This window comes from Dasypus novemcinctus, chromosome 2, assembly GCF_030445035.2.
Source record: "Dasypus novemcinctus isolate mDasNov1 chromosome 2, mDasNov1.1.hap2, whole genome shotgun sequence".
Lineage (NCBI taxonomy): Eukaryota > Metazoa > Chordata > Mammalia > Cingulata > Dasypodidae > Dasypus > Dasypus novemcinctus.
Window position 1 is genome coordinate 92,970,509 of NC_080674.1, and position 27,732 is coordinate 92,998,240.

The 27,732-nt window shown below is 37.6% G+C and overlaps 1 protein-coding gene and 1 long non-coding RNA gene across 2 annotated transcripts in view; both read left to right on the forward strand.

The window, feature by feature from the left end:
* The first annotated feature begins 5,572 nt into the window (after positions 1-5,572).
* On the forward strand, positions 5,573-11,677 carry LOC131273321 (uncharacterized). The gene is made up of 2 exons (XR_009180520.2): positions 5,573-8,744; positions 10,053-11,677. It is a non-coding gene; the product is annotated as an uncharacterized lncRNA (long non-coding RNA).
* A 9,318-nt stretch (positions 11,678-20,995) lies between these two features.
* Positions 20,996-27,732, forward strand: part of ADGRV1 (adhesion G protein-coupled receptor V1) — a 685,020-nt gene continuing 678,283 nt past the window's right edge. Inside the window, exon 1 of the mRNA XM_058276109.1 lies at positions 20,996-21,305. Coding sequence (XP_058132092.1) covers positions 21,284-21,305 — 22 coding nt within the window. The 5' untranslated portion in view covers positions 20,996-21,283. The remainder of the gene's footprint in view (positions 21,306-27,732) is intronic.

The window sequence follows — 27,732 nt, forward strand, 5'->3', positions numbered from 1 at the left end:
TCTTTACAATCATTAAGGCCGCATAGGCAAATCAATGAATGCCCCAGAACCTGTAACCTCTTGCTTTTGTGCTTACTCCTATAAAGACCTAAGATGGCCACACAAAATTCAGTTAAGTCCTCTTCATCATAAAAAAACAGAAAGGATAAAGGATGACCCAGTATATGGAATTGGCGGTGGGGGGGGGTGGGGGGCTGAGCAAGTAAATGTAGTCTAGAAAGTTGTTGGCATTAGCTAGAGGTAATTTGTTTAGGAAATTCTGAAGGCTAGGGAGTGGGGAAATATAAAAGGAAAATGGGAGAGGCAACAGGGTCTTCCCATTCTTGTCCAGGTCTTTCTAGATAGTTAACAATATCTGTGACAATCATAACCTTAACCACTCTGAAAAACTAAGAAGTTCCCAAGCCAAGCTGCTCTGCCTATCTAAAGAATCACAGAGTAGTGAAGTGTTCATATGTAAAATGAAGATGGTGCTTATCTGACAAAAATATAGAAATTACATCTATTACATCTATTCATTCAATAAGTAATTATTGAGCATCCACTGTGTTTCAGTATTGTAGATAGTGATAAATGAATGGAGGAAAAAGGCTGGAGTGTTTTGGAAGTGGGAAGTGTGCATTTTAAATAGGGTAGGAAAGGCCTGGTTGAAAGACCTGACGAACAAATGTGTGAGGTTTGTTGCTAACCTGGTGGGATGAACTTGCCAGGCAGAAGGAAAAGTCAAGTGCAACATTCCTGAGAGAGGAATTATTCCTGGTGTGTTGGAGGAACAGCAAGGATGCCAGCATGGAGTGATTGTATGAGGGGAAGAGCTATAGGAGATGAGGGCAGAGAGGTCAGAAGGAGCCAAGTCAGATTGGATTTTGTAGGCATTGCAAGTACTTTAGCATTTACTCTGAGCAAGGTGGAAAATGATAGGAGGGTTTTGAGCCGAGGCAGATAAAAAAATCTGCCTTTTAAAAGGATCACTAAGGAGGGCTGGGGTGGAAGCAGAGAAATCAGTTAGGAGGCTACTACAGTAATACAGGAAAGAAGGGGGTTGGCTTGAATCAGAATCGAATATCAAATATCACATTGGTTTAGATTAAAACTTTTTGATTTAAAAATATATATTCAAAAAGTACCTAATTCTTAAGAATGCTCAATTTTAGTTTTAAGCACTTTTTCCCTGTTACTTGTTACATTCTTTGTTTGATCAGTGAGTCTGTACTTAGTGTCTCTTTACCCATTTACTCTAAATAAGTCAGATTTACTACTGTAGCAATTGTTGGATCTACCTTCTCACCATGTTTTCTTTTATTTATAGTTAAGGTTGAGCTAATTTTTCCCCCTTCTTCTCAAGCTTTAATCCTATCTGGATTCTAAATCCCTTCAGAATTATTTGAAGCAAAGAAAGCCTGCTGACTTCAAAGTGTGTTTCACACTTGGGTGTGTATAGCAAGAGTAGTGGAACCTTCCTGTCCATGCAGCATAGTGTGTTTAGCAATGATACATGCCAATCAATGAGCAAACTGTTAAGAAGAAATATAGTGAAACTCATTTCTGTGATTTGTTGTTTGAAAAAGACTTATTTTCCTTTGGAGTACTTTACTAAATCTAATCTGTTATTTTGGAGAGGAATTAAATAGTATCAACTAAAACTTCATTACCTGTCCTTAAGGTTTGGTGTAACATAAATGAACACTTGATTTATAAATATTTCTAAATCTTATTGTTTTATTATAAAGATAAAAGCAAAGCAAAACAAAACAAAACCCCATACTAATCCTCAAAAGGAAATCCTTGTGTGTTGTTATTGACTTTGTAATTAATGCTGTTGTAAAAGAAGGATTTACCCAGAGAAAGAACGATAATTTGTATAAAATAATTATGGTTGCTCATAAGGCAAAGCCTTAAACCATTATATAATCTATAGTAATGAAATAGAAATTCTAACCCTTCTACTTTATTTGGTTATAGCAACTGAATGGGATGAAGTTTGAAGGACAATGTGTTGTGAATACACAAAAGCGTTTATAATAACTTCTTTCCTCCTGTTCTGTGCTGCCTTCCATGAGTCAAATTCACCTTTCTCTAAATATCTGCCCTTTTTCTATTAAAATTCTAGTTTCATAAGAATTGGAAGTTGAGCAGGTTGTTGCTGTTTGGGTGTGTGCAATGAGATCTCCCAAATGTATTGGTAAGCAACTGGAAATCTTCAGCAAGGAGGTTATGGTAAGAAAGGTAGCATCCACCTCTTTTAACATTTATGAAGGTAAGGCAATCTGTATAAAACTGACATTTCAATAACTATACCAGCTGTTCTCAAAGTTTGTTCTATGGCTCCCTGAGGGACGGTCCCTAAGACTACTTTTTGGGGTCCCTGTTGTCAAAATTATTTGCAGTTGTTCTAAGAAATTATTTGCATTGTCCACTATTTTTTCTTTTGCACTCATCCTGAATCCTTAGCATGAATCAAGGCAGTGGTATTACGAAACGGTAAAAATCACTAATTTTACTGTACTTTAACCTTTGAGTGTATGCCTTTCCTTAATCTTTTTCATGAAATGAGACGTGTAGGTAGAGAACTTCTGCTGCATATTTATATACAATGGTTGCTCTTATTTGAGTTGGGAGCTGAACAAGCCATTTTTATCACAGAGCACCATTTTTAATTGAAAGAAGACATAAAAACTATGATCAATCAGACTTGTATATTTGGCAGGTATTTCCTTGAAAATGAACCAAGTAAGCTATTTACTTCAAGGAAAACAGTATGTGCTACCATTGATAAAACTCAAGTTTTTTAAGCAAAAATTAGAATTTTGGAAAACCTCTATTCACTTCTGTGAGCTTGGCAGTTTCCCCAAACTGAAAGAATTTTGTGATCTGATCAGTGGTGATATAAATAATGTGATTCTCATAAAACAAAATATGTCAACATTAGGAAAAATCTGTGTAACTCAGTAAACCACTATTTTCCAAATGAGTAATGCATAATGTTACAAAATCATGCATGGGTTAAAGATCCATTCAAAGAGTGAGATATACCAAGGGATTTTAATGTGACAGAAAATAAAAGTTTATTTATATGGTTTCAGATGCCCCATTGCAGGCAACCTTTAAGAAACTCATCAAGGTTTCCAAGTACATATCTGTTTGTTTTTTTTAAAGATTTATTTTTAAATTATTTGTCTCCCCTTCCCCACCCTCCCCAGTTGTCTGATGTGTGTGTCCATTCACTGTATGTTCTTCTGTGTCTGCTTATATTCTTGTCAGCTGAACCGGGAATCTGTGTGTCTTTTTGTAGCGTCATCTTGCTGCATCAGCTCTTTGTGTGTGCAGCACCACCCCTGGGCAGGCTGCACTATTTTCACACTTGGTGGCTGTCCTTACGCATGTGTGTGGTCTGCCTTACGTAGGGGACACCCCTGTGTGGCACAGCACTCCTTGCGTGCATCAGCACTCCACATGGGCCAACTCATCACACAGGTCAGAAGGCCCTGGATTTGAACCCTGGACCTCCCACGTGATAGACAAATGCTCTATCCATTGAGCCAAATCCGCTTCCCCCAAGTACATATCTGTGTGTGGCCAGATTTCTTCTTATACTTCGTCAAAACAACATATAGCAACAGATTAAATGCAGAATAGATACAGTTATCTTCTATAAGTTAGACATTAAAAAGATTTGTAAAAATGTAAAACAATGCCATTCTCACTAAATAATTTTTTGGAAATAGTTATTTTTCATAAAATGTATTTTTATATCAACACAAATGGGTTTATTTTAAATTGATTATATGAATTACTACATATAAATTTTTCTTAGTTTTCAATTTAACATGGTAAATATTGATAGATACAGTTCACATAATCAAAATTTTAGGTCCTCAGTTTTAAGAGAATAAAGGAGTTTGATCTCTAACAATTTTAAGAACTGCTTAGTTATACCCTAAGACATAACCTGAAAGTTATCTAAGTCAAGATACAGTGTGGGTTCTAGGGTACAAATAATTTTCTAATATAAATATGTTGTGCCTCTAAATGTTACAGAGTAAAGCATAACTAGAACTATGACTTCTTCTGATTATATTAGCCACCAAAATGTAAATTAGAATACTAGAAACTATATTAATAGTGGGAGACGTTGTCTGAAGGGAAGGGTGAAAATATTGAAGAAAGGTAAGGCAGGGGATGAAAAGAAGCAGAGGGGGCCCTATTTCTACAACTGGATTGGGATGGCAGAGAAGGGAATAGTTATGGGATCCACCAGGATGAAGGAAAAAAGGTTTAGGAGCATGGGCAGTGTCAGTTACTAAAGTCATGGAATTGGGTTGGAGGTTGGGACTTGAAAAATGGTAAGTGGTGGGTGAAGAGAGCATGGGCCGAGGAAATTCATGATTCCGTACATTAACTCAATTTAAGAAACTCGTAACGATTTCAAATGTGATTTCTTTTTCTTTTGTCTATGTGTTTGACCTGTGGTAATAGTACATAGCTTAGACTTTCTAATTGTTTATTATGTGCTAAATTCTAAGAGATTATGTGTCTGGCACTATTCTTTTTCTTTTTTTTAATACATTTTTGGAAGAATCATTTGAGAATAAGTTGCAGCTATCATGAGACTTCATCCCTAGATACTTCAGCATGTCTCTTAAGAATAAGAACTTTCTTCTTTAAAACCATAATGTATCAAGAAATAAAATGCTGCTACATATTATTTTCTAATATTCAGCTCATATTGGAATATTCCAGTTAGTCCCAATTATGCCCTTTATCTGGCTTTCTTTTTATATTTATTTATTTATTTAAAAATTAGGTTCAGGATTTAATCAAGGCTCAAGCATCGCATGTAGTTTTTAATTTCTTTTACTCTAGAAGAAGTTTCCCAGTAGCCCCCCTGTGCAGTTTTACTGGTCTTGCATGACTTTGATATTTTTGATAAATGTAGGGTGCAGTTGTTTTGCAGACTGTACCTCAATTTTGATTTGTTTAATTGTTTTCTCATGATTAGATTCAGGTTCCGGTTTTGTGTTTTTGCTTTTTTTTTTGGCAAAAATACTATCTGGGTGATATCTGTCCTTCTCAGTGTATCATATTGGAAGACACACGATATCAATTTGCCTCATTATTGGTGACCAGGCACTTTTCTAGGTGCTTTGTTCATCTATTTTTAAAAATAGCCTTATACTATAGCGAGAGCCTTTATTTTTTACAGATTTCACTATTTTATACGTAAGGACACTGAGAGGTTAAATATCTTGACTAAGATCACATAGCTAATAAATAGTAAGGCAAGCTTTTGAACCCAGATTCTGTTAAGTTTAACCACCAACTACATTGTGAAGAGTCTTACTAACTTTGTGACTTAGCTCATCACCTACCTCCAGGAATTATAAGTGGAGGTCAGGAAATTGATCTTGAGGCTTGTAGTGAGAATTCCTTTGACAAGAGCTGTCAGTATGATGTGAATTCCACCTCGAGTACTCACAGGCAGAAGTGGTAGAGAGTCCAAGAATCACTTGGAGAGTTCGATATGGAGTTTGAAGACCTGACTCATCCTGAAAAAATCAAAAGGTGAGTTTGACCAATCTGTCCCTGTTGAGAAAATAATGGCAGGGGAAAGGTGTGGTGATCTGACGGCCAGTTGTGGACACCACAAAAGGATCCAGATTGTCTAAAGGTATCCTACCCAAGAAAGCTATTAGGAAGGATGAAGTGACCCCCACCAAGTGGATCTGTAATGGCCTGCCAGAAGATAGGGGCTGGAAGCTAAATTCAAGGGGCCTGCCCAGGGAGATACAGTTCATGTCAGTCATTCCCGCAGATGAGAATCTTCAAAAAGAACCCATTTGGGTAAGAATCTTTCTTTACCTGTCTTATCTCTTTTCTCTGCTTCCCATCCCTTAAGGAACAGACAAGAGGATAGTGAAAGGAGATATGTCTAAGATTTGGGAGGATTGAGAAAAAGAATGACCATGCCCTCTTCCCCATTGCAAGCTTTATAACCTGTGTCAGGATCCAGCAGGCAGAGAACTGAGGCAGGCTAGTTTAGGGAATGGGGAGATGAATCTAAAACCTGGCAGAAAAACAAGGCCATGAAAAGTGTGGCCATGAAATTCCATCTCCAAATCCTTTGAGAGAAAGATCCCCCACCAGATGCTGGAAGAGTCTGTGAGAATTTTCCTTGATTATCCAGGATCAAGGAAAAGCCCCAGATATTTTCAAGGGGCCTTATCATTGGGCACCCCTGGGGGAATCATTGGGTGGGATAATCAATCAAAACAGTAAATAACTGGGACCTCTCCCCTGAACATTAGCAAGTGGAAGGAATAATTAATGATTTAAAAAACAAGCACATTGACCTTTTTTCTTTCTGCCTGGACCAGTCAGCAAGTATATCTGGGACCTGTAATCTGTTATTGTCTCCTCTTCTCCCATTTCCTTGATAAAATATTGGCCTAACTAAACTGGCATGTTCTTAAATTCTTTTATGTAACATAGCCAAGAACCTAAAGGAAATCGGCAACAGAACTTACTATTGAAGTTTAAATGTTAAGGTGTGCAGTAAGATTGGACTCATTTTTATATAAGATCTGAGAACTAAAACTGTTAATAATTGAAAATGAATGTGAAATATGGGATCTACCAAAGAGTGCATCCAGGGTCAGAAAAGAATGTATAACAATGCAGGTTTAAAGCATTAATGCTAAGAAAGGACCGAATTCAGGTAATTCAGTAAACAGGATGCATAGGGATTGAGTCCTTTTCCAGTGTTTTCTCTTGAACTCTAATTTGAGCTCCAGGAAAGAACTCCTTTCTCAGTAACCCCCAGGCTGTTGCTGACCTTTGAATAACTTAGGAGGAGCTGTTTAAGAGTTTAAATTATCCAGAACTGTGTACTGTATTGCCTTTGTGTGAACTGCAAGCAGAACTCTTCCAGTTATTGGGGGGAGTAGATGATTACTGACAACATGAAATTTTCTCAGTAATGCCACCTAAATGTTTCCTTAAATGGGAGCCTACTGCAGATGACTAAGCATAAGCCAGACAATTCTTTGGATGTTGATTCTGCCCTGGTTGCTGTGCTCTGGAATGTGGACAGTACCTGTCTATCCTCCAGTGTTATATTTTTATAAATATGTTATAACTATGTTGTTCAGGCAGCATTCAGCAACAAAGTTCTTGTTCCGTTTCACCTCAGTCCCATTCTGTTCCTCTTTCCTCCTCACGCTCTTCTCCCCTACTTTTTACACTGGTTCTCCAATAAGCCAGCTTCTAACCCATTGGCTTTACCTCCTATTTCCAGCTCTAGGCTTTCTGTCTAGACCCTAGAGGAGATACGGTGTTTCTGAACAGAGCTGGAATGATCTTCCATATGTAGGGTTTTGTCTTTGCCCTCTAGATTTATTGGTATAAAGTTTCACTTAACCCCACTCCAGTAACCCCAAGACCTCCATCTCAGATCTTCCAGTCCCTCAATAAGACAAGTATGCCTGCCTCTAGGCCCTCAAGGTACTAAAGGAAGGAAGCCTAGTATTTTGTTTACATCACCATTCTGTAGAGGGAATAGAGGAGCAGAGTTGGTCTGCTTCTTTAAATGGGGAAGAATATCCTCTTCCTATCATCCTCTGAAATAGACAAGGGCTTCCTTAAAGTGCCTCACGACTGACTGAGCGTAAGTGCAAACAGACCGAGGGTGTATTCAATTAAAAATATTTCTTAATTAAGGAGGAAAAAGAACATTAATTAATTCATGTGTTTATGGAATCATTCTATATTAATTTGCTAAAATCAAATTAATTAAAATTAAATAAGTATTTTATTTTGTTGAGGAATGATGACAATGAACAGAACAGATTGCCATTTCAAATTAGGAGGATAATTATGTATTAGGTTGAGCCATATGAAATTGCTATCATTCAACCACTTTACAATATTTGAGGTTTTTGACAAAAGAAAGTGTTAATTTCATGTGGTTCTGGCTAATATCGATGTTTTAAAGATATTCCTAGAAATTTCTGATAATATTTCTCTTCTGTAAATGCTTTTCGATTTTAGTGATAATATGTTCATCTAAGTTTTTCTTTTATGTTATTTTCTATTGCTGCACATTGCCAGAATTGACCACCTGGTGATACCAATGAAAACTTCAAAAATATAGAGTATAGAGGCATCTGCTTATGATTTGCCTTTCCTTTTCTCCAGTTGCATAATTCAAGTTGATGCTGCATAATTCTTTTTCCTTTTATTTCATCCCATATGGTGGCAGAACAACTACCAAAAGATGAATACTTTCAATACCTTTCGTATCAAAGCTGCAGCTTTCACATTCTGCTCCATTGATACTGAGTTTTGGCAGTGGATAAAGGGACACAGTTAAAGTCTATGGTCATAATTGGTTTTATTTGAGAGAGATTTTCTTTGAACTAGTGGCCACCCGTGATTTTATAATTATCAGAAATTAACCAGCTCAGCATTTCTTGTAGGAAATATTCACAATTCAGTTCCTTGCTTTTGGAAAATGAGAGAAGAAAAAAGAAGAAAAGAAAAAGAAAGAAAGAAAGAAAAAAACACCTAAGGAGTATTAAAGAACTCCATTTTGCTTGGGAGCATTCCATTATGCAATGCTAATGCTTTATTTGCCAGCATGATATTCTTTCAAGCACAATCTTAAAAACCTTTCTACATTCTCAGTACTCTACAAAGAAGAGCGCTCAAGAGAATTTTGATTTTCTGATAAGTGTGGCAATAACAGAGTAAGTTTTCTGATATGACTTGACCTGTGTTATATATATGAGCTATATAATAAAACATTAAAGTATTCTGCAAAGAATATTCTTATATGCATGTCAAAATGATTTGAAATTCTTATGGCTGTATGACATTATTTAAATTTAAAAAGCTAAGGGCATTTGAAAGGTAGAGCACTTCAAACTTAAGTCTAAAACTTGGCTGAGATGCCTGTATTAAGTGACCACGCACCCACACAATAGATATAAACTTTGCAAGGCCAGGCGTGATCCTCCAATATACCCTCATTCAAACCTTACTTCCCACGGGGCTTGATTTTCCCACCCATATGGGAACTAGACAGTGGAAGCTTTGTTTGAGGTGGCTTTGTTTGCTTGCAGCCACTGGTAAAATAAACATTACTCAAATTGGCCAAGTCCTCGGTAGGTATTGGAGGTCCTGGGGGAACTTTTCCAATAACCAAAAACAGATGATTTCAACTAATTATCTGGTTGTAGACTCACTCCATTTAGGATAAATGGATTGCAGCATCAAGTGCAAATCCATATAGGACTAACCCCTGGGACGAGATAGAAAGGAAGAAAACTGAAGAGAAGCTTGCCTTCTTTCACTTTAGCCTATTGTTATCAATGAACTTCAGAGACACTTCAGGATCCTGTCAGTCAGATCTGTATTTATAAAAAAATTCTCATAGCTGCTTCTTTGGACTATATTGATAAACAGCACTGAATTTAGCCCAGTGATAGCTGAAATGGTACACAGTCAGTGCTGGGATTGAGAAATCAGACTCATTACTCATATACTCATACACTAGAAATTCATGTGATTATAAAAAGTCTTTGAAGAAATTTAAGTTTTATAATATAATATTTGTTGAATGGGGAAGGTATTAATAAATGGAAGTTATTAAACAGAAAAAATTGGTAGATAACAAGCTTTTTCTGGCTCTTATTAGACTTGAGGTGGGAAGTGGGTTATATGAAAATGGTATTTGAAAAACTTTATATCAAAGGTTCAAACCTTTTATCAAAAGATTTACATTCCCACTTGTACCCATCCCCTCCATCTACCTCTCAGGAATTTAGCTATTTGAATTCAGCATTCGATAAGTTGACTGAATGCCTTTGGATACTTAAAATTTGTTTTTCTTGTATTAGGCATGTGAATGCAAGCTTAATACAAAATAACTACACAAGGAGTAGAAGCATTATAGTCCATATTCTTAAATAAAGCATAGACAGAAATCATAATCTTGATCCAACTAGAACTTGATGTTAAGGAAGAAATAATTTGTTTGTCTCACTTCTTCCTAGACCTGAAGTAATAAATCTCAAAAGCTTCAATATTGATTCAACAAAATGAAGGGCTTAGTCATTCCAGAAGGACTCTGACAAGTAGACAAATGCTGCCATGGTGACATTTTGATATGCAGTATGGTTACTGAACCTTGCTGGTTTACTCTCCCTGCCATTGAAGCAAAATGCAAACCACAGAAAGTGCCACACATGGTGGTCCTAAACCAGAGGGAACTGAAAAACAAGCAAAAAAAAAAAAAAAAAAAGATTTAATTAACTATTCTTAAAGGATTAGAAATTCCATCTACATTAGTGTCTGATGTATGGGGAAAATTCCTTTTAGAATATGAGAAAAACTGTTGAGACATGCTTCTTGTTAAGAAATCGAAACAATTATTGGTCTTAAAAAGCCTCAGACATATTTTCTATAAATGTTTTTAAACAGACTTCTTGAGGAAAAAATATTTTTAACTTGAGAAGATAAAGATTTAAAATATTTCCCACAGGATATAAAAATTGTACTTAGTTCATTCTTTGCTAAATAATGTATTAATATATTCCATATGTCCATACTAAAAATAAAATATATGTATAATCAAATATGATTAGTATTTAGATTTGTAAGGAGATGAGACTATTAGTTAGAAAGCAATATGTATACTTGGATATTACTTAATGTTAATATTTACTAGATGATGTTAATATTTACTTGATGTTAGTATTTACTATGTTAATATTTATGTATATGTTCTTTTCTCCATTAGTATATAGTATATCTCAGGAAGCAGATGTGACTCAAGCAATTGGGCTCCCATCTACCATATAGGAGGTCCAGGGTTCAATTCCCAGGGCCTCCTGATGAAGGCAAGCTGGCCTGTGCAGTGAGTTCGCCCAAGCGGAGAGCTGACTCACATGGTGTATTGGTCTATGCAGGAGGGCTGACCCATGTGGGACTGCTGGCCATCATAGAGTGCTGGCCTGTGCAGAGAGTTGGCATAGCAATATGATGCAACAAAATGAGATACAGAGGAGAGACGCTAAGAAATGCAGCAGACCAGGTTGCTGAGGTGGTACCAGAGATTGAGCACCTCTCACTCTAAAAGGTCCCAGGATCAGTTCCCCATGCTGCCTAAAGAGAAGACAAGCAAACACAGAAGAATACACAACAAATGGACAAAGAAAGCAGACAATTGCAAAAACAATGAGGAGCAGGGCAGGGAGGGAGAAATAAATATTTTTTTTAAAAGTATAAAGTGTGTCTGGATATATTAATGAATATTAAAGGCAGATAGAATTCACCTCATATCTATGAAAAAAGTTTTTAAAAAACATTTTAACATGCTTTCAAAAATGTGATTATGGTTTTGTTAAATTTATGTATAACTAATATTGTATTTATTCTCATTATTGGCTAACTCAAAAGAAAAACTTTCTCAACCTCATCTAAAATACAGCTACCGTAGGAAATCATTGTTTTAATTTTATTTCATTGTTTTTTGTCTGTCAGCTATTGAAATCTTGCTACATAAGATATCTCATTTAGTCCACAGACAAACTTGTGTAGTAGGTATTATAAGAATCTCCATTTTGTTGATAAGGAAACTAAGTTGTGAAAGATTAATAAACATATCTAAGTCCCTCAACCTATCTACACTCGGTTATCTTTTGGTATCACCTGGACTTAACCATGTGCAATGCTTTTATTTTTGCATCTCTATTTATTTAGAAATAGAAACTGTACTACTGATCTTACAAGGCTCTTTTATCATGATCTATAAATAGATTGAGGAAATTTTTTAACTTAGGAAAATAAAGATTTAAAATATTTTCAGTGGAACATAAAAATCATACTTAATCCTTTCTTTGCTTTTTTATTATTAATTTTACAAAAATTAAATATTGGAGGGTATGAGCATTTAGAAAAGGAGCCATAACCAAGTATAAAAAAATAAGTATAAATTGCATGTCGCAAAAACGAGAGAAAAGGGATTGTTGTTGATAGTGTGTGTGTGTGATCATGTTTCTGGTTTAAAATTCTAAAGTGCCACTTCAACTTCTTTTGTCTATGATAAACTGGGTCAAAAGCTAGTTTATCAAATATCTCAGTTTTAAATTAAGGAAGAACTCATCAATTGTAACAAATGTACCTCATTAATGAAGGATGTTGTTAATGTGGGAAAGGGTGAGAGGGGAAGGGAATAGGGCATACAGGAATCCCTTATATTTTTAATATAACATTTATGTAATCTAAAGCTCTTTTAAAAATTAAAAAAAAATAATTTTAAAAAGTGAAAAAAAAGTAAAAATTAAGGAAGAGCTACTCTTTATACACTGAATCTATGTAGGAACCAAATCTCAAGGCAAGTTAGAGATTTCAAACTAATCGTGATAAATCATGATAAATCAGTCACCTCTAGATGACCCCTAAATAGCTAGATAAATTCCAGGATAATGAAAAGCTTTGGCAAGGCAGGAAAGTATGGAGACCATGACTCCTACAATAGCTCTGCAGCCTCTTCCCTTTAGTGACCCCTTGATTTACTGTCTTAGTTTGCCACAGGGCTGTTGATGCAAAGTACCAGAAATGGGTTGGCTTTTATAATGGGAGGTTTATTAGGGATAAAAGTTTACAGTTCTGAGGCTGTGAAATGTCCAAATTAAGGCATCAACAACAGAGATGTTTTCTCACCGAAGTCAGCTACTGGTGACGGCCACCAATCTCTGCTGAGGTTCCTGCCTTCACCTCCAGAATCTACTATCTCTCAAAGCTCAGGTTCTGTGACTCTAATAACTTTATGAAATAGTGGGCAAAACTATTTTAAACTGGTTTATTTCCTAGTACTCAGATCTTTTAATATTTCATTGTGCTGAGTGATTTTCTAAGAATGTTTTCCACATTAAAGATTTGATCATAGAACCATTTCCCTTTTGCAAGCTTGGGGGAACTGAAATGTATAGTACACATTTTTGGAAATACTGATAAAACTGGTTTAGTGAATGGTTTTAATTCAGTGGGGTTCAAACATGAATTAGTATTATTCTTTCCACTTTCTTCCCCTAAGATTCTTATGTCAAATCATTCTTTCCCAATGGATAGCAAATCTCTTAAGGCAGAGTCCATAACTTCAATATCATTTAAAATTTCAGTCCCAAATCATGGCCAAAGCTTTTTCCTATTGATTGTTGTCTAGACCAATAGCTCCAGGGTTCTGAAATGGGAAGGAGGTATGGACAGTTCTTGAAATGTGTTCAGCATGTGCATGTATGCATGTTGATTCTGGTTTTAGAATACCTGTTTCTACCTGCTCCTTGTTATGACCTAACTCTTCCTATACTGAAAGCTGAGAGGGAAAGAGGAGAAGGATACATATCCCTTTGCTTAACTGCCTATTGATGTAGACCCCTTCTTTATGGTATGGTTCCTTCTCTAGGTAACACAGACTAATTCTCTTCTGTTTGACTAGCATACTGACATGGGAAGTTCTGGTAGGTCTGCAGTGTGGACCTTTCTCAATGCATGGTTTCTTGAAGTGGCTTCCTCCTTCACTACCTCCTTCAGCTATTGACCAGAAGCACGCAGCCTCCAGTTCCTGGAGATCCTGGGACCTCTTCACAGCATTGGTTCTTCATTCCCTTGGGGCAAGGATCAGCAAGATTTTGCTAAAGTGTAGCTTCCACAATGTCACTTAATTCAGAGGAGACCTACACATCTTTCTCTCTGTTGTACCAACTTTCTTCCCCAATTCTCTTTCTTCTTAGTGGTAGACTCAGGGCACATCAACAAGTACATTGACCTAAGCAGACATCCAACAGGGGAATGAGTTGCCAATTTTTCTTCTCTAGTAATCTTAAATTTCTACCCCAATTCTTATGGAGTTGCATCTCACTTGGCTCCTGGAGAAGAGAGAAAAGACAGAGCCTTTCCCTCAGGCTAACTACTAATGGCTGCTACTTCTTTCCTTTTCCCCCTCTCCCATAGGAGGCAGAAGATAATTATATATTCAATTTTTCCACCTCTTAGAAAATCCTGGAGGCAGAATCTAGTCCCAACAGAGGCAGCTTTCTTTAGAAATTGGGTACTTTTTGCCTCTTTGGTTCCAGTTTATGCCTAATCACCAGTTCCAAGGGCAGGTTCAGGGACAGAAATTTGCCCTTTCAGTGCATTGATTGAACTGTACAATATACACAGCAGATGAACAAGAAGCACCAGTGCAGATGTCAATAATAGTAGTTAGTTGGTAAAAAAAAAAAAAAAAAAAGAAAAAAGAAAAAGAGGGTGGGAATGAGGAATGAGGAACTCAGGCAAGTCTGTTAGGATCAGAGTTTTAGGCCAGGGTAAGCAAGAAGTTAGCTAGAATCCTAATATATAGCAGTTGTGAGGATCAGATCAAAATATTGATCATAAACAAGGCAAAGAAAAAAGAAATGGCAAATTACAAAAACAAGGATGTAGGACAGGGTATAATCCAGATTTCAGGCAAAATAAGGTCCAGAATATACATCAGATGTAATGCATAGAAGGATCTTATGGGAAAGGACAAGCTTCTTAAGGGGTGGCTCCACATCCTCATTCATCTTTATAACCCCAAGGCATCATACATCATTGGTACTCAATAAATATTTGCTTAGTGAGTTTATCAATTTAGGACACCAGTATCAAAAGGAACTTGATAACTAAAGAAATTTTTGCTTCCTCATAGAGCAGGGGTCAGCAAATCATGGCCTTGGGCCATGACTGGCCCACCACCTATTTCTGTAAATAAGTTTATTGGAGAACAGCCATGCTCATTCATTTGCTTTTTGTCTTTGGCTGTTTTCATACTACAATGATGTGGCAGTTTGAGATTACTTATGAATCCCCAAAACAGAAAGATTATGTTTGTAAACTAACCTATTCTGGGTGTGATACCCTTTGATTATATTGGATTCCATTGAGGGTCCCTTGATTAAATTATTTGTTAGGATTAGGGTTTTGATTTAACCATGTCAGTAAGGGGTGATTCAGGTTGAGTCGTCCCTGCCCCCTTGGTGGGCCAAATATAAATGGACACTCACTCAAGAAGACACATGAGAAAAGGAGAGAGCTTCACCATGTGACGGAAAGGAGAAGGTTCAAACAGCTAAGGCCCTGGGGAGAGACAAGCCATTCACCTGATAGTTTGCACCTGATACAGGAAGCCCTGAGAGACAGCCCTAAACAGGAGAGGACTGGAAGCATGGGGGGAAAGGAGAGACCAGGCAGAGATCAGAGACCATCTTACTTCAACACGTGGCAAGTGACTTTAATGAGATAATAACCTTGAGTTGGACTCTTTAAGGCCTAGAAACTGTAAGCTTTTATGCCCTTTATAAAAGCCAACAGCTTTCTGGTACTTTGCATCAGTATCCTTTTGGCTGACTAATACAAATGGCAACGCTGAATACCTGCAAGCCTAAAATATTTACCATCTGTCCCTTTATAGAAAAAAAATAGCTGACCCCTGGCATATAGTTTTAAGACTGTTTTACATATGGTTCTTGTTGAGTGTGACTCAGTCACGGCATGTTAACTCAGATCCTACAGAGTAGATTCAAGGTAGAGGTAATTGGGAGTTCCTGGCTATTTTGTCAGACAGGATGACAGCAAGTCCTGGGAACAGAACAAAACAGGGTGGGTCATCTTGATACAAAAAAGTAATCTCTTCTGTCCCATCTCTGAACCATCTTTGTCTACATCTGTCTGATGGCATTGGATGCATAGTCTTTCTTTTATTATACTACATGTGAACTATATGAAGACAGAGACCACCTTTTGCCCATGTTCATATCCTGAGTGTCTAGCAATGCTTCTGGATAAGTTGGTATTCATTTAAGATATGCACTGCAGCCAGCAGGATTATGGTGCTGTTAGAAGAGAGGGAAAGCAAGGTCTGGCAGGTCAGAGTTGGTAGGCTTTAAGTGTTATTAGCAAGAGATCATTTAAATGAAAATCGTTTTGGAGTAGAGTGTTTGAAGACATGGTAGCACAAAGGGATAGCACTATATGAGAGACTCTTCAGGGAATCATTCAGATGTTCTGAGAACTGGTGCTTCCATGAGACCTAAGAATATTAATTTGGCTTTCTCTGACCCAGAAGCAGAATCTCAGGCTTTAAGTATTCACAACGATTAAATGGATTTTCTGAAACCTATGGGACAGAAAATTATTTCTTTTGGCTCCCAAATTCTGTTTCTGGGTCTGACAATGGAGCCTCCTTGTTACTACTTCTTCAATCATATCACTCATCCAACAAATGCTAATGAGCTGCTACTATGTGTCAGGCTCTTAGAGATCTTGATTTAAGTTCTGTTTGTTTTTCCATACGGAGTGCTAATAGAATAGGCACTAAAATTTATTGAGAGCTTTACTCCATGTTGGTGTACAAGGAAGGATGATTGAGGTGACTAGTTGCGGATTCTAGGTGGGTCTCAAGTGAGGAGAGAAAGAGGAGTCCAGATCTGGGGCAAGCTCCTGAAAATTACTTGATTTTTTTCTTCACCCTGAATGAGACTTAGAACCCAAATGGAAAAAAGTCTTTGACAGACGTATTTGGGCACTTTTTAGTAACATCCATCCTGTGTATCTTTTTGGGGGCCATCATGGGAAGGTGGGATCAGTTACTGTTTAAGCTTGGTTTTGCTGTTTTGATGAAACTCCCTCATTCATATGTAGGCTTAGATATGTGAAACCTTCAATTTGAGAAGCACGTTTTTCAAGGAACAACAGCAAAATCTTTTGAGAGGATTTATAAGGTTTACTTAGAATGTAAGACTAACAACATTGGAAAATTTATCATATCATTACTTTTCTTCTGGGGTCTAGCAAACTACTTCTTACTGTATGAAATTTAGTTTAGTATTTTGAACTGATTCAATGAAGATTACTATAGGAAAAAAGGCTTACACTCCACCAGTGATGCATTTAGGCAGAATTGGGAATTAGGCCAACTTTGTCTAGAGACCTTTCAAGTTTCCTTTTGGCATGCTTCTCTTTCAGTGGCACCTGCTACCTCCCACCTCCATGTGCCCAGTAATCCTCTTCCTTTCTTTCTGTTTTCTGTATTGTAGAAGTTTGATATTATTCATGAATTCCAAAAAGAAATATTGGATTATGTTTGTAAACTGATCTTTTCCTCTGGGCATATTGATTCATAGGTTTACTGGATTGAGTAATTATGTAAACCTCTTGTGTCAGTAGGGCATTGAGTTCCCACCCTTTGGTGGGTGGGGACTCACAGATAAAAGGCATGGCAAAGGGATGATTTTTGATGTTGGAGTGTTGATGTTGGAGTTTGATGCTGAAGCCTTAAGCCAGAACCACAGGAAGTAAGCACACAGAGGAAAGAGAAGCAAGCCCCAGGAAGGGAGGAACCCAGGAAGCCTGAACATTTGCAGCCATCGGCAGCCATCTTATTCCAACACGTGAAAATAGACTTTAGTGAGGGAAGTAACTTATGCTTTATGGTCTGGTATCTGTAAGCTCCTACCCCAAATAAATACCCTTTATAAAAACCAACCAATTTCTGGTATTTTGCATCAGCACCCCTTCAACTGACTAATACACTTATCAAAGCATGATTTGAAGAACAAAGACTCTCAAAGCTGTAAATGATGAATGAGGTTTAAAATATTTCTGATTCAGGCATATTTGTATTTTAACAGGGGACAAAGTCATGTTTTGCTAAAGTTGGATTTTGAAATATAAAGAAATACGCTCTGAGAAGAATTTGATTTGACACCCTTCCAGGTTTTCACAGAGCCCCATTATTAAGCTTTACTCTTTCCATCCTTACATCCTTTCTTCCTTCTTCCCTTCTGATTTAGTTTGTCACAGGTTGCCAATGCAAAATACCAGAAATGAGTTGGCTTTTACAATAGGGATATATTAGGGTAGAAACTTACAGTTCCAAGACTGGGAAAATGTCCAAATCAAGGCATCATCAAGAGATGCTATCTCACCAAGTTGCATCTGTGGGTGATCAGGCACATGGAGGCATCATTTAAAGATGCTTTCTCTTAGAGCTCAGCTGTGGGTGATTAGGCATATGACTCATCTCTCTCTGGGTCTCAACTCTTCAGCTTTGGATTCCAGCATCTGGCTTCTCTCTCAGACTCTTGGGGTTTCTCTGTCTTTCTGTAGCTGTACGCAATCCTGGAGTCCTTGCTCACATGGCAGGGCAAAAATCGCAGCTCTCTTTTTCTCTGTGGCTTTTTTCCCTTATGTTTCTCCCATTTATATATGACTCTAGCAAGAGGGCTGAGACCCACCCTGGTCATGCCTTACTGAAGTACCTTAATCAAATATCCCCAACTAAACTTATTCCAATCAAAATGTCCCACAATTTAACCAAAGGCCCTTAACTGAAGCCATCTAATTAAAAGTGATCTAATCAAAAGGTCCTGAATCTAACCAAATGTCCCACCACATGCAATGGGTTTACGGGCACAGGTATATCTGGCTTAAGAATAGAATTTTCTGGGGTCACGAAAGACTCAAACCAAGACACCTTCCATATGTTTTGAGTTCCTATGTTGTGTGAGAGCCTATTCTATTTGCTGGGGCTAGAGCACTAAATAAAATAGACATGGAACCCACTCTTAGGAGCTTTCATTCTTATGGGCAGACAAAAATACCTAAAAAAGCAAATAAAACATTTCTTAGGGATGAAGAGCATAAAGAAAATCAAACACAGTAATAATGGGAAAGAGTGGCTGCTGGGGTCATCAAGGAAGGTGACTCTGAGGAAGTAATAGTTGAGTTCTCCCTGGAATTAGGGATGTGCTGAGAAGTAGTCAGTCATATGAAAAGCTCCGAGAACAATGTGCCTGACTGAGGGAAAGGCTTTTGCAAAGGCTCTGAGGCAGGAATGATTTGGGTATGTTTGAGCCACAGAAAGAAGGTCATGTGATGGAAATACAATGAAAATGGGGCAAGTTATATACCATGAGACTGGGGAGGCCTAAAGGCACAAAATTATGAGGGCCTTTTGGGCCATTTAGGGATTTTAAATTTAAGTGCGCTGGGTATTCATTGGAAGGCTTGCAGCATGCAACAGCATCTTTGCTACTTTGTCAAATACATGTGCAAAAACAACAGTGACATAGTTTCCTGTAGTTTTATTACTTAAGACCAAGATAATCAACTCTCTTGAGAAGCCTTCCACCAATCTGTATAATCACTTTCTCTTAAAGCACCTCCTCATTCTTCAGGTGCTTATTTTTGGCTTGGCATATTCTGCTTTGGGACTGATTAAAATTTAACCTTGGAGAGTGCAAGCTCAATGAAGTCAGGGTTGTGTTTTAGAGATTATTGTCTCTCCCACAGGTCTCCCAAAGTCTTCTGCTAACTAAATACTCAGCAATAAGTGATAAACTACCTTGAGGTGGATTAGAGGAAGAGGATGCATGTAAATTTTCACTTTAACCTATCACAGTGCCTAGGGTGATAAGCATGTTCAGTAAATCCAATTGTGGAGAATGGGTTTAATCATGGAACTTGGTGGAACAATGATTAAGATAGACCATTTGCTTGATAGATTGACTTTGTAATGCTCTTAATAAATTAAAGTAACATTTATCCACAAATAGAGCCTTCAGCCATACTAATAACATTGTGGTTGAATATATATTTTAGTGAGATGTCTTATTAATAAAAAATCAGTAGGAAAATGTTTTTGTTATTGTTTTCTGTTTCACATTGTGGCTACATATAGAATTGACTCAGTCTTTGACTTTAAATTGTCTAGAGTTTCAGTTCCTGTGCAGCAGGATTTAGTAAGCCTGGCTGTGTTTACTCTGTTAACATGCCCCATGGACTTATAGACTTCAGTCACAGAATTAGAGTAGATTCTAGATCCAGATGCGCCCCACAGGAAAGCTGTTCCATCTCCTTGATTGTTTCGTTTGCTCTTTTCACTACCTTTCCTAGTGTCTTAGGTATTCCCATGGAGTTTCTGTGTGAAAACCTTTTTGCCTCCATAACCTTTGCCTTTGTCAGCTCTTTTGCTGACTGCAGCAGTTTTGGAATCAGGCATTCAGCAAGAATTTGCGATTATGCTAAAATAGTCCTCCTGGATAGTTGTAACTTAGTGTAACTGTCTAGTTATTCCTATTTCCATTTATTAGGAAGATCACCTATATGTACTGCATTTAGAATTAGAAGACCTGGGACCTAGTCTTGCCTCTGCCTTTACATCAGTCATTTACTTGACTTTTATATTTAGCTCTTTCCTTCAAAAAATTAGCAGTCAGGTGTTTATTGTTGGACTACTAATTTTTAACCTCCTTCTGGGTTTGAAACTTCTATGATTCTAAGAATGCTGCATATGCTCTGAAAAACCTCTGGTGCAGAAAGGGATTTGCATGTTGCTCATGTATGGTCTGACTTTGGGGGCTTTACTTTTAAGCCCTAGGATTAATAGTCAACATTTGTTGAGGGTTTATCCTTGTACTTGTCCAAGTGTGCTGTAAGCTGCACATTACACATGATTTAATCTAACAGCCTTATGACATAGAAATGAATAATCCTATTTTATAAATGAGGGGACAGATAGTTTATTCCTGATGTTGACCTCGAGTGTGTGAGTAGATTCTTCATTTCTAATATTTCACTAATTCGAACATTAATTCTCACGGGGTGAACTCGAGTGTTTCAGTCAGCATTAAAATGGTCTTTTAGGAACAAGACTAAGTAAATTGGTTCTGTCCCTGGGAAGAAAATAGGAATTGTTTACACAGGAGTAATCAGTGCTAAAGGTAGGACTGCCCCGCTGCCTAGGTGGGCGGTTTCTGATGCCCACGGGGACCGCTAGAAAGTGCCTCCAGCCCTACCCGCGTAGGCTGCGCGCGAGCTCGCGCTTTCCTGCTCCCAGGCGGGTCAGCCTAGACTCCTCGCTGCTGGAAGAGTCCATTAGGGATGGCCAAGGCAGGGTGTTCCCGACGCCAGAACGCAGACCTGACTGCCCGCTGCGCAGAGGAGGGCGCGCTGCCCTGGGCAGCCACCCCCACTCCGCTGGTCAGGTGAGCGCAGCCCCGGGAGCCGCGGGCCCTATTGGAGCTGTGAGAAGACGGTGGAGGAGGATGAGGCGGGACGGAAAAGGGGTGGGGGCTTGGGTCCCCGCGGCTGGCCGGAGAGCGGGAGAGAGTCTGCCAGCCGCCGGAGTGAGCCTGGAGCAACAGGCAGAGGAACGTGTGCTAAGGGAGGACCGGCGGAGACTGCAGGGTGCGCGCGGATGTCGGTGTTCCCGTGGCCAGGTAGGATATGGCTATGAGATGGTGCTGTGAGCATCCCGATGCCCCGGGAACGTCCGCAGCATCCGCAGCGGCGCGGGGTCGCAGCGCGGGCACCTGTTGCTGTAGGCGAGAGGCGAGGGTGGCGCAGAGGGCGCCTGAGGCGGGGCGCGCCCTCGGCTCCGCGCGCTGCCGGCTAAGCCCGCGGTGCTACCCGCGTCCACTGCGCATAGCTGCAGTTTTGCAATAAGCCTCCTTACATTCTTCCCCATCCGCGCGTTCCAAAAGCTGCCTCTTCTCACAGAAGGTGAGAAATGAATCAGCAGAGTGAAAGTTTCCTTTCTTCTCTGTCTGTTTAAAATCCGAATCCTAGCTTTAATTTTTAAGAGTCTGGTTGGTAAATAACTGACCGAGAAGGGCGCACCATAGGTAATTATAATAAGGCTGGACTGAGATAAACTTAAGGGATCTTGTTTGTGTTCCAAAATAACTGCTTCGTCGAAGAACTTCCAGTGAAATACATTGATTTCAGAGAGTTTGTAATTAGTCTGGACTTGTGGAATAATTACTTTTTAAAAACGTCACAAATTTTGAATGCCTTAAATTAGCTTATGATTTTTTCTTAAAACTAAAACTAAGAAGGCAGTGTTCATTAAGAAAAAATAGATTTTGAAGTGAAGTGTTAAACTTTTCCTATATAACTCTTGTCTTAAACCAACTTTTCACATTTCACGAATTCACAACCTTTTAAAATGTGTGTAATGTGTTTATAAGTGAGCTGCATATTCTTTTAAAAATTACTGATATCAAATCGTAAGGGTGCATCATTATTGAGAAGTAGGGATAAAGCTCAAAAGTGTATTGTGACTTAAACAGCATTATTTAAAAATTCTTGGTAATTTTTTATTAATTTAAGTTACTAAAGGGCCTTTTTTTCTCCCCGCTGGGTGTCTTTCATCAAAATAACTAGATCACACAACTACAACAAAGGATTTAAAGAAAAGAAAAAGGGATGTTGGAATCAGGATACAAGTGAATAGTGGCAATTTATTTTTTGGCTAACATTCTAGTGAAGTGGCAAACTCTTAAGCCAATTAACATTTGAGAAAAAGGGAGATGCCAAGTACAGTCTGAACAGTGTTTTACCATTATTTATGTTATTTGAGATAACATCCTGTCTCTACCATTAACTTACAGTGACTTTCACTGTACATTCACTCATCTTTTGGAACCTTAGTTTCCTCATTTATAAAATAAAGGGATTGGTCTAGGTGACTGCTAAGACTTATTTCAACTAAAAATGATCTATCTCAAGATTTTAACTTTTTAAAAGAAGTAACCCAAATGTACACACTGAAGAAGTTGCATGACCAACTCTTATCTCCAAGTTTTTATTTCCATGATAAGTGACAATAATAGTGACTACTTATTGAATATATACTCTAGTTCATGAATTCTGTAAAGCCCTTTGTATAAATTATCTTATTTAACACTCACAACAACATCCTATATTGAAGAGTATTATCCCGGATTTACAGATAATGACATCAAGGTACAGAAAGTTTAAGTTTCTTGCTCTAAGTTTCCTTGTTAGTGGGAGGTGGATCAAGAAATTTTTTCTGAGTGCTCTTAGCACCTATGCTATACAGAATATAATGTATAAAATCTGAAACAGCCTACATATTGGAGTAGTTTTAGACTACCATGTTGGCCCATAATGGGTGAAGGTAAATTATATAATAATACTGAATCTGGATACCATCAGATAGAGAAATGATTGATCAGTTTACATTTATTATATTTTACTTATAGCAATTATAGATTTTATACTGTATATATACTTAGCAAGTATTGAATACCAATTGTGTGCACTGTTGAAAAATGATAATTTGAGATATTGTTGAAACCCAAATGCTTTTATAGCAATAAGAATAACTCTTAGAAATGATGTGGGGGGACAAAAGCTAGTATTAGGCAGAAATGTTTTTCTACTTGGAGCTTCCTGTGCCCATGTTCAAGAGAACAGTGCTACACCCAAAGTAAAAGGGTGTTCACAACAAAATTAGTTGCGATGAAACTCTTTTATTAATATTTCTATGAAGAATGATAAGAGTATGCCATGTTTATTGAATGCCCACTATATACCAGGAATTGTACTCTTTAAATAGAATATTTTTATATTAATTATGAATTAAATAGTATTATCCTGACTTGTAGATGAAGAAATGAGACAGAAAGCTCTATGCCCTGGGAGGACCCACGATAGAAAAGTACTTTTTGCTTTAGATTAGGTTGTTCAGAAATATATAGGATGGGACACAACATGCAATCCTGAAGTACTGGGAAGAGATTTGAAGCTGATCTAGATGAACCCCTTTATTTTATATTTGGGAAAACTGAGACCTAAAAAAGTTAAAGGACTCTTTTAACTTTACATATTCTGTTTTCTCAATTATGACTTTAGTCACCTTGTATATCTATAAATTAAATGAGAAGCAGCTTAACAGGTTAATTAGGCTATTAAATATTTGATTTATTGCCATTTGACCAGGTGCCATCTCATGGCCCCACTGTTTTGGAAATTTTAAGGTTGACTTTTGTTTTTCCAATTGAAATACAAAATACCAGTTACTATTTGTATACCTCTGTAGTGTTTCTAGGGTTTAGCAAAGTGGTTAATATAGTGAATAAATGACTTTCTTACCAGTTTACCTGTGGCAGTCATTTTATTCATCATGTCCAAAATCTGCAAAGTGGAAACTGTGCCATCACCAATTTAATCTCACGTGGAGAGCAACTAGATGATTTATGGATGCTCAGAAAGGGTATTAAGCTTTTTGGACAGTGATTGCCTAATTTGATTACAAAATGTAGTGTGTTACCATGGAGAGATTTGAATGAGTATATCCCTGATTTGTGGGAAAATCTCACAGTAAGTACACAGTTGAGTCAGTCTTCCCTCCTTCTTTCCTTCCTTTTTCTCTCCCTTCCTCCCTCCCTTCCTCCTTCCCTCTCTTTGAATTGGGGATAACATTTTTCTGATTATAAAGATAGTACAAAATCATATAGAACATTCAAAAAGTACAAAAATAAGGAAAAAAAAATCATCAGAGACCTCACTATCCAAGGGTTTTGGTGACTATCCAGTGAGAGAGATGTCTTTTTTGTCTTAACTCCTACAGAATCTGGATAAGAATGAAATTATTTATTGAAACAGTTTATAGCTTAAAGCTCTATTTAATCTTCATATATGATTACTTCCAGGCAGTTCAAACTTTATGTAAATAAACTTGTTGAGAAATGAAGATAAACATAGTACTGATAAACTCGGCTCTTTCTATTTCATGCAGAATGAAGTTGTGCAGAGTTTAGTTCACCACACATGCATGCCTACTTTTCTCCCTCCACAAGGTACGATTATGAGGACAGGTGGCATAGTTGCATGTATGGAGGGTTCCCCACTATGCCAGGATGTCAGGCCACACAGGAGTCTCAGCACCTCCGCTCTGTTGCCCTGATAGAGGTGTGGCAGAGAAGGGTGGAGCTGGGACACAGGAGGCTGTGGTAATACAAAGGCTGTGTTTTCTGATTCCACTGTGACACATTATACACTTTAAAATGTACCAGATCAAGTCCCTTCCCCAGCTGCTGGGCAGGTGGTTATGGGGCCCTTTTCTGGTGCAGTCAGGCGTAAGTCTGACTACATCTTAAAAATGAGGGCAGGATGATGATAGGGCATTTCTCATTCATTTACTCAGAATTCTGAAAATCCAAAATGGATCCTTATTGATATAAAGGGGAAGACTGGTTGTTGAAATAATTGTCCTTCCATAAATGAGTTTTGAATTAATATTCACAAAATTACTAGGTATAAAGGAAGGTGTGGGATCTCTTTGAGAGAGGTACTGATAGCTCTTTCCTTTATGCACTTGAATGTGAGTACATTTAAAATATTCACATCTTAAAGATTATATTATTTGATTATTTTACTTGAATAAATTTATTTGGATTTCAAAACTCCTTTTCTCTAGGCAAATTTCCTCAATTTGTACTATATATTTGAGCACAGAGTTCTTTCATGCTTTATTTTATTAGGAGCTTAACATGGCTTTAATCCAACCATCTGTTCATTTCTTGGCACTTCAGCACATTGGAGGTGCTGGTAGGGGTGAAATAAATTTCCCACATTTTAAAGGTTAGGGAAAGAGCTACCTTTATGAATAGCTTGCAAATGATTCTCAGCAAGACAATGGTGCAGAAGTGAAGTAAAAAATGCATTTCATTCTCTGAAGCACAAGGTCCCCTGTCCGTCTTTAGTTTTGCTGAAAGGCAATTAGCATTTCAACTATCCAATTTAGTTACATGCAACTAAGTACTTGGGTTTATAATTTGTTGTTCTGGGTCTGAGGCTGTTGAGTGCTAGCTCTTATGTAATCTTCTCCAAGTAGCCTTCTGCAGCATAATTATTGTTGCTGGTCTTAAATAACTTAATCATCAGAGGTTTCTTTGCCTGAAACTGTAGGGTGGTATAGGGCAAGGAAAATGAAATGCCAAGCTAATAAGGGGAGGATTGTAATTATTAAATAGTCATTATGGAAATGTGGTACAGGTTGAAAGGTATAGAATAGCTTCAAATAAAATACAACTTCAAAAAAAGGCACTGTGTAGTACTGTTAAGTTTTTTTCCTGCATGTAGTAGGCACAATTAGTAGCATATATACTGGAATTAATTGAGCTAATATGACTCAACATTTACAAAGCAGAAGTAATTCTTAACTATTTATGTTGACTTTACTCTTTTTCTGCATGAGAGAATTCTGTGGGGAATATGTGTAAAAGAGAAACAACTTTTATTATTAAATGTTATAACACATGAATAAGTGTTCTGAGGCATATTGTGGGAATAATTTGAGGTTTTGTATTTGTGCGTTAATGTAAAAAAAGAATTTGTTAGATTCTTTAGTCATGAATTCTCATACTAGTAGTATTAATATTCTTCATAGTATATATTTATAATCCTCTCTAGGAAACACTGTATGCTATAATCATCCTTTCGTTAGGATAATTGGAATGATATTCTTTAATCCATGTCATGGGGCAGTAATCCGTTTATTTTTCATTCATTTATTTATTTTAATACATTTTAAAATTTAACGTTAATAGATCACACAGAATGTTACATTAAAAAAACATAAGAGGTTCCCATATAACCTACTCCTCCCCACCCCCCCACCCCATCATTTTTGTAAATTGTATTTTTTTGAAGAGTACATACATCACAAAAAATGTTACATTAACAAACATAAGAGGTTCCCATATACCCCCACTACCCCACCCCACTTCTCCCACACCAAAAACCTCCCCCATCATTGTGGTACACTCATCACACTCAGTGAACACGTTTTGTAGCACTGCTGCACCACATGGATAATAGTTTACCTGTAGTTCACACTCTCCCCAGTAATCCTGTTTAGCTTGTCTTAGCAGTACTGTTTTGCAGAGCTGCACTTATGTAATTATTTGAAAGTAAAATAATAAATTCTCATTTTTCAAATAAGTTCAACTGAAAGAAGGTATGAGAGAGAGAGAAGTGTTTGAGATACAGGCCTTCAAATGATAATATAATTTTACGAACAGATTTGAAAGAATTGCATTGTCTTCAGTATTTTGAATCTATGATTATACAGAGAAAGTTCTATCTGCACTTAAAATTAGATTTATTAGTAAATAAATGAAAAAAATTCAACAGTGTTGATGAGCAGAAATGAAACCAAGAAGACTCATCAGTCTTTTGGCAAATGTTCTGGGAAAAGTGGGACTTGGTTTGGACTTGGAAGAATGGTGAAGAAGGGGGAGTGAGAAGAAGGAGAGAGATGGGGAAGTGACTTGGATCAAAGATATGGAGGAGAGAATGATTTGACTTGTCCACACATACAACATCAACTTGACGGAAAAAGTTCAAGGAAGAGATAAAGATATTTGGAAGTGCAGGGAGGGTTGGATATTTTTGTTAGTGCAATTCATATTTTTGAGATGTATTTATAAAAATTTACACTGTTAAACATTAAAGTATACAATTCTGTAATTTTTAGTATATTTACACAGTTGTGTAAATATCACTACTATCAATTTTATTTTTTTAAAGATTTATTTATTTATTTCTCTCCCTGTCCTCCCCTCCCCGCACCCCTGCCCCAGTTGTCTGTTCTCTGTGTCCATTCGCTGTGTGTTCTTCTGTGTCCCCTTCTATTCTTGTCAGTGGCACCAGGAATCTGCCTCTTTTTTTGTTGTGTCATCTTGTGTTAGCTCTCCATGTGTGCGGCACCATTCCTGGGCAGGCTGCACTTTCTTTGGCGCTGGGCGGATCTCCTTACGGGGCGCACTCCTTGCACGTGGGGCTCCCCTACGCGGGGGACACCCCTGCATGGCAGGGCACTCCTTGTGCGCATCA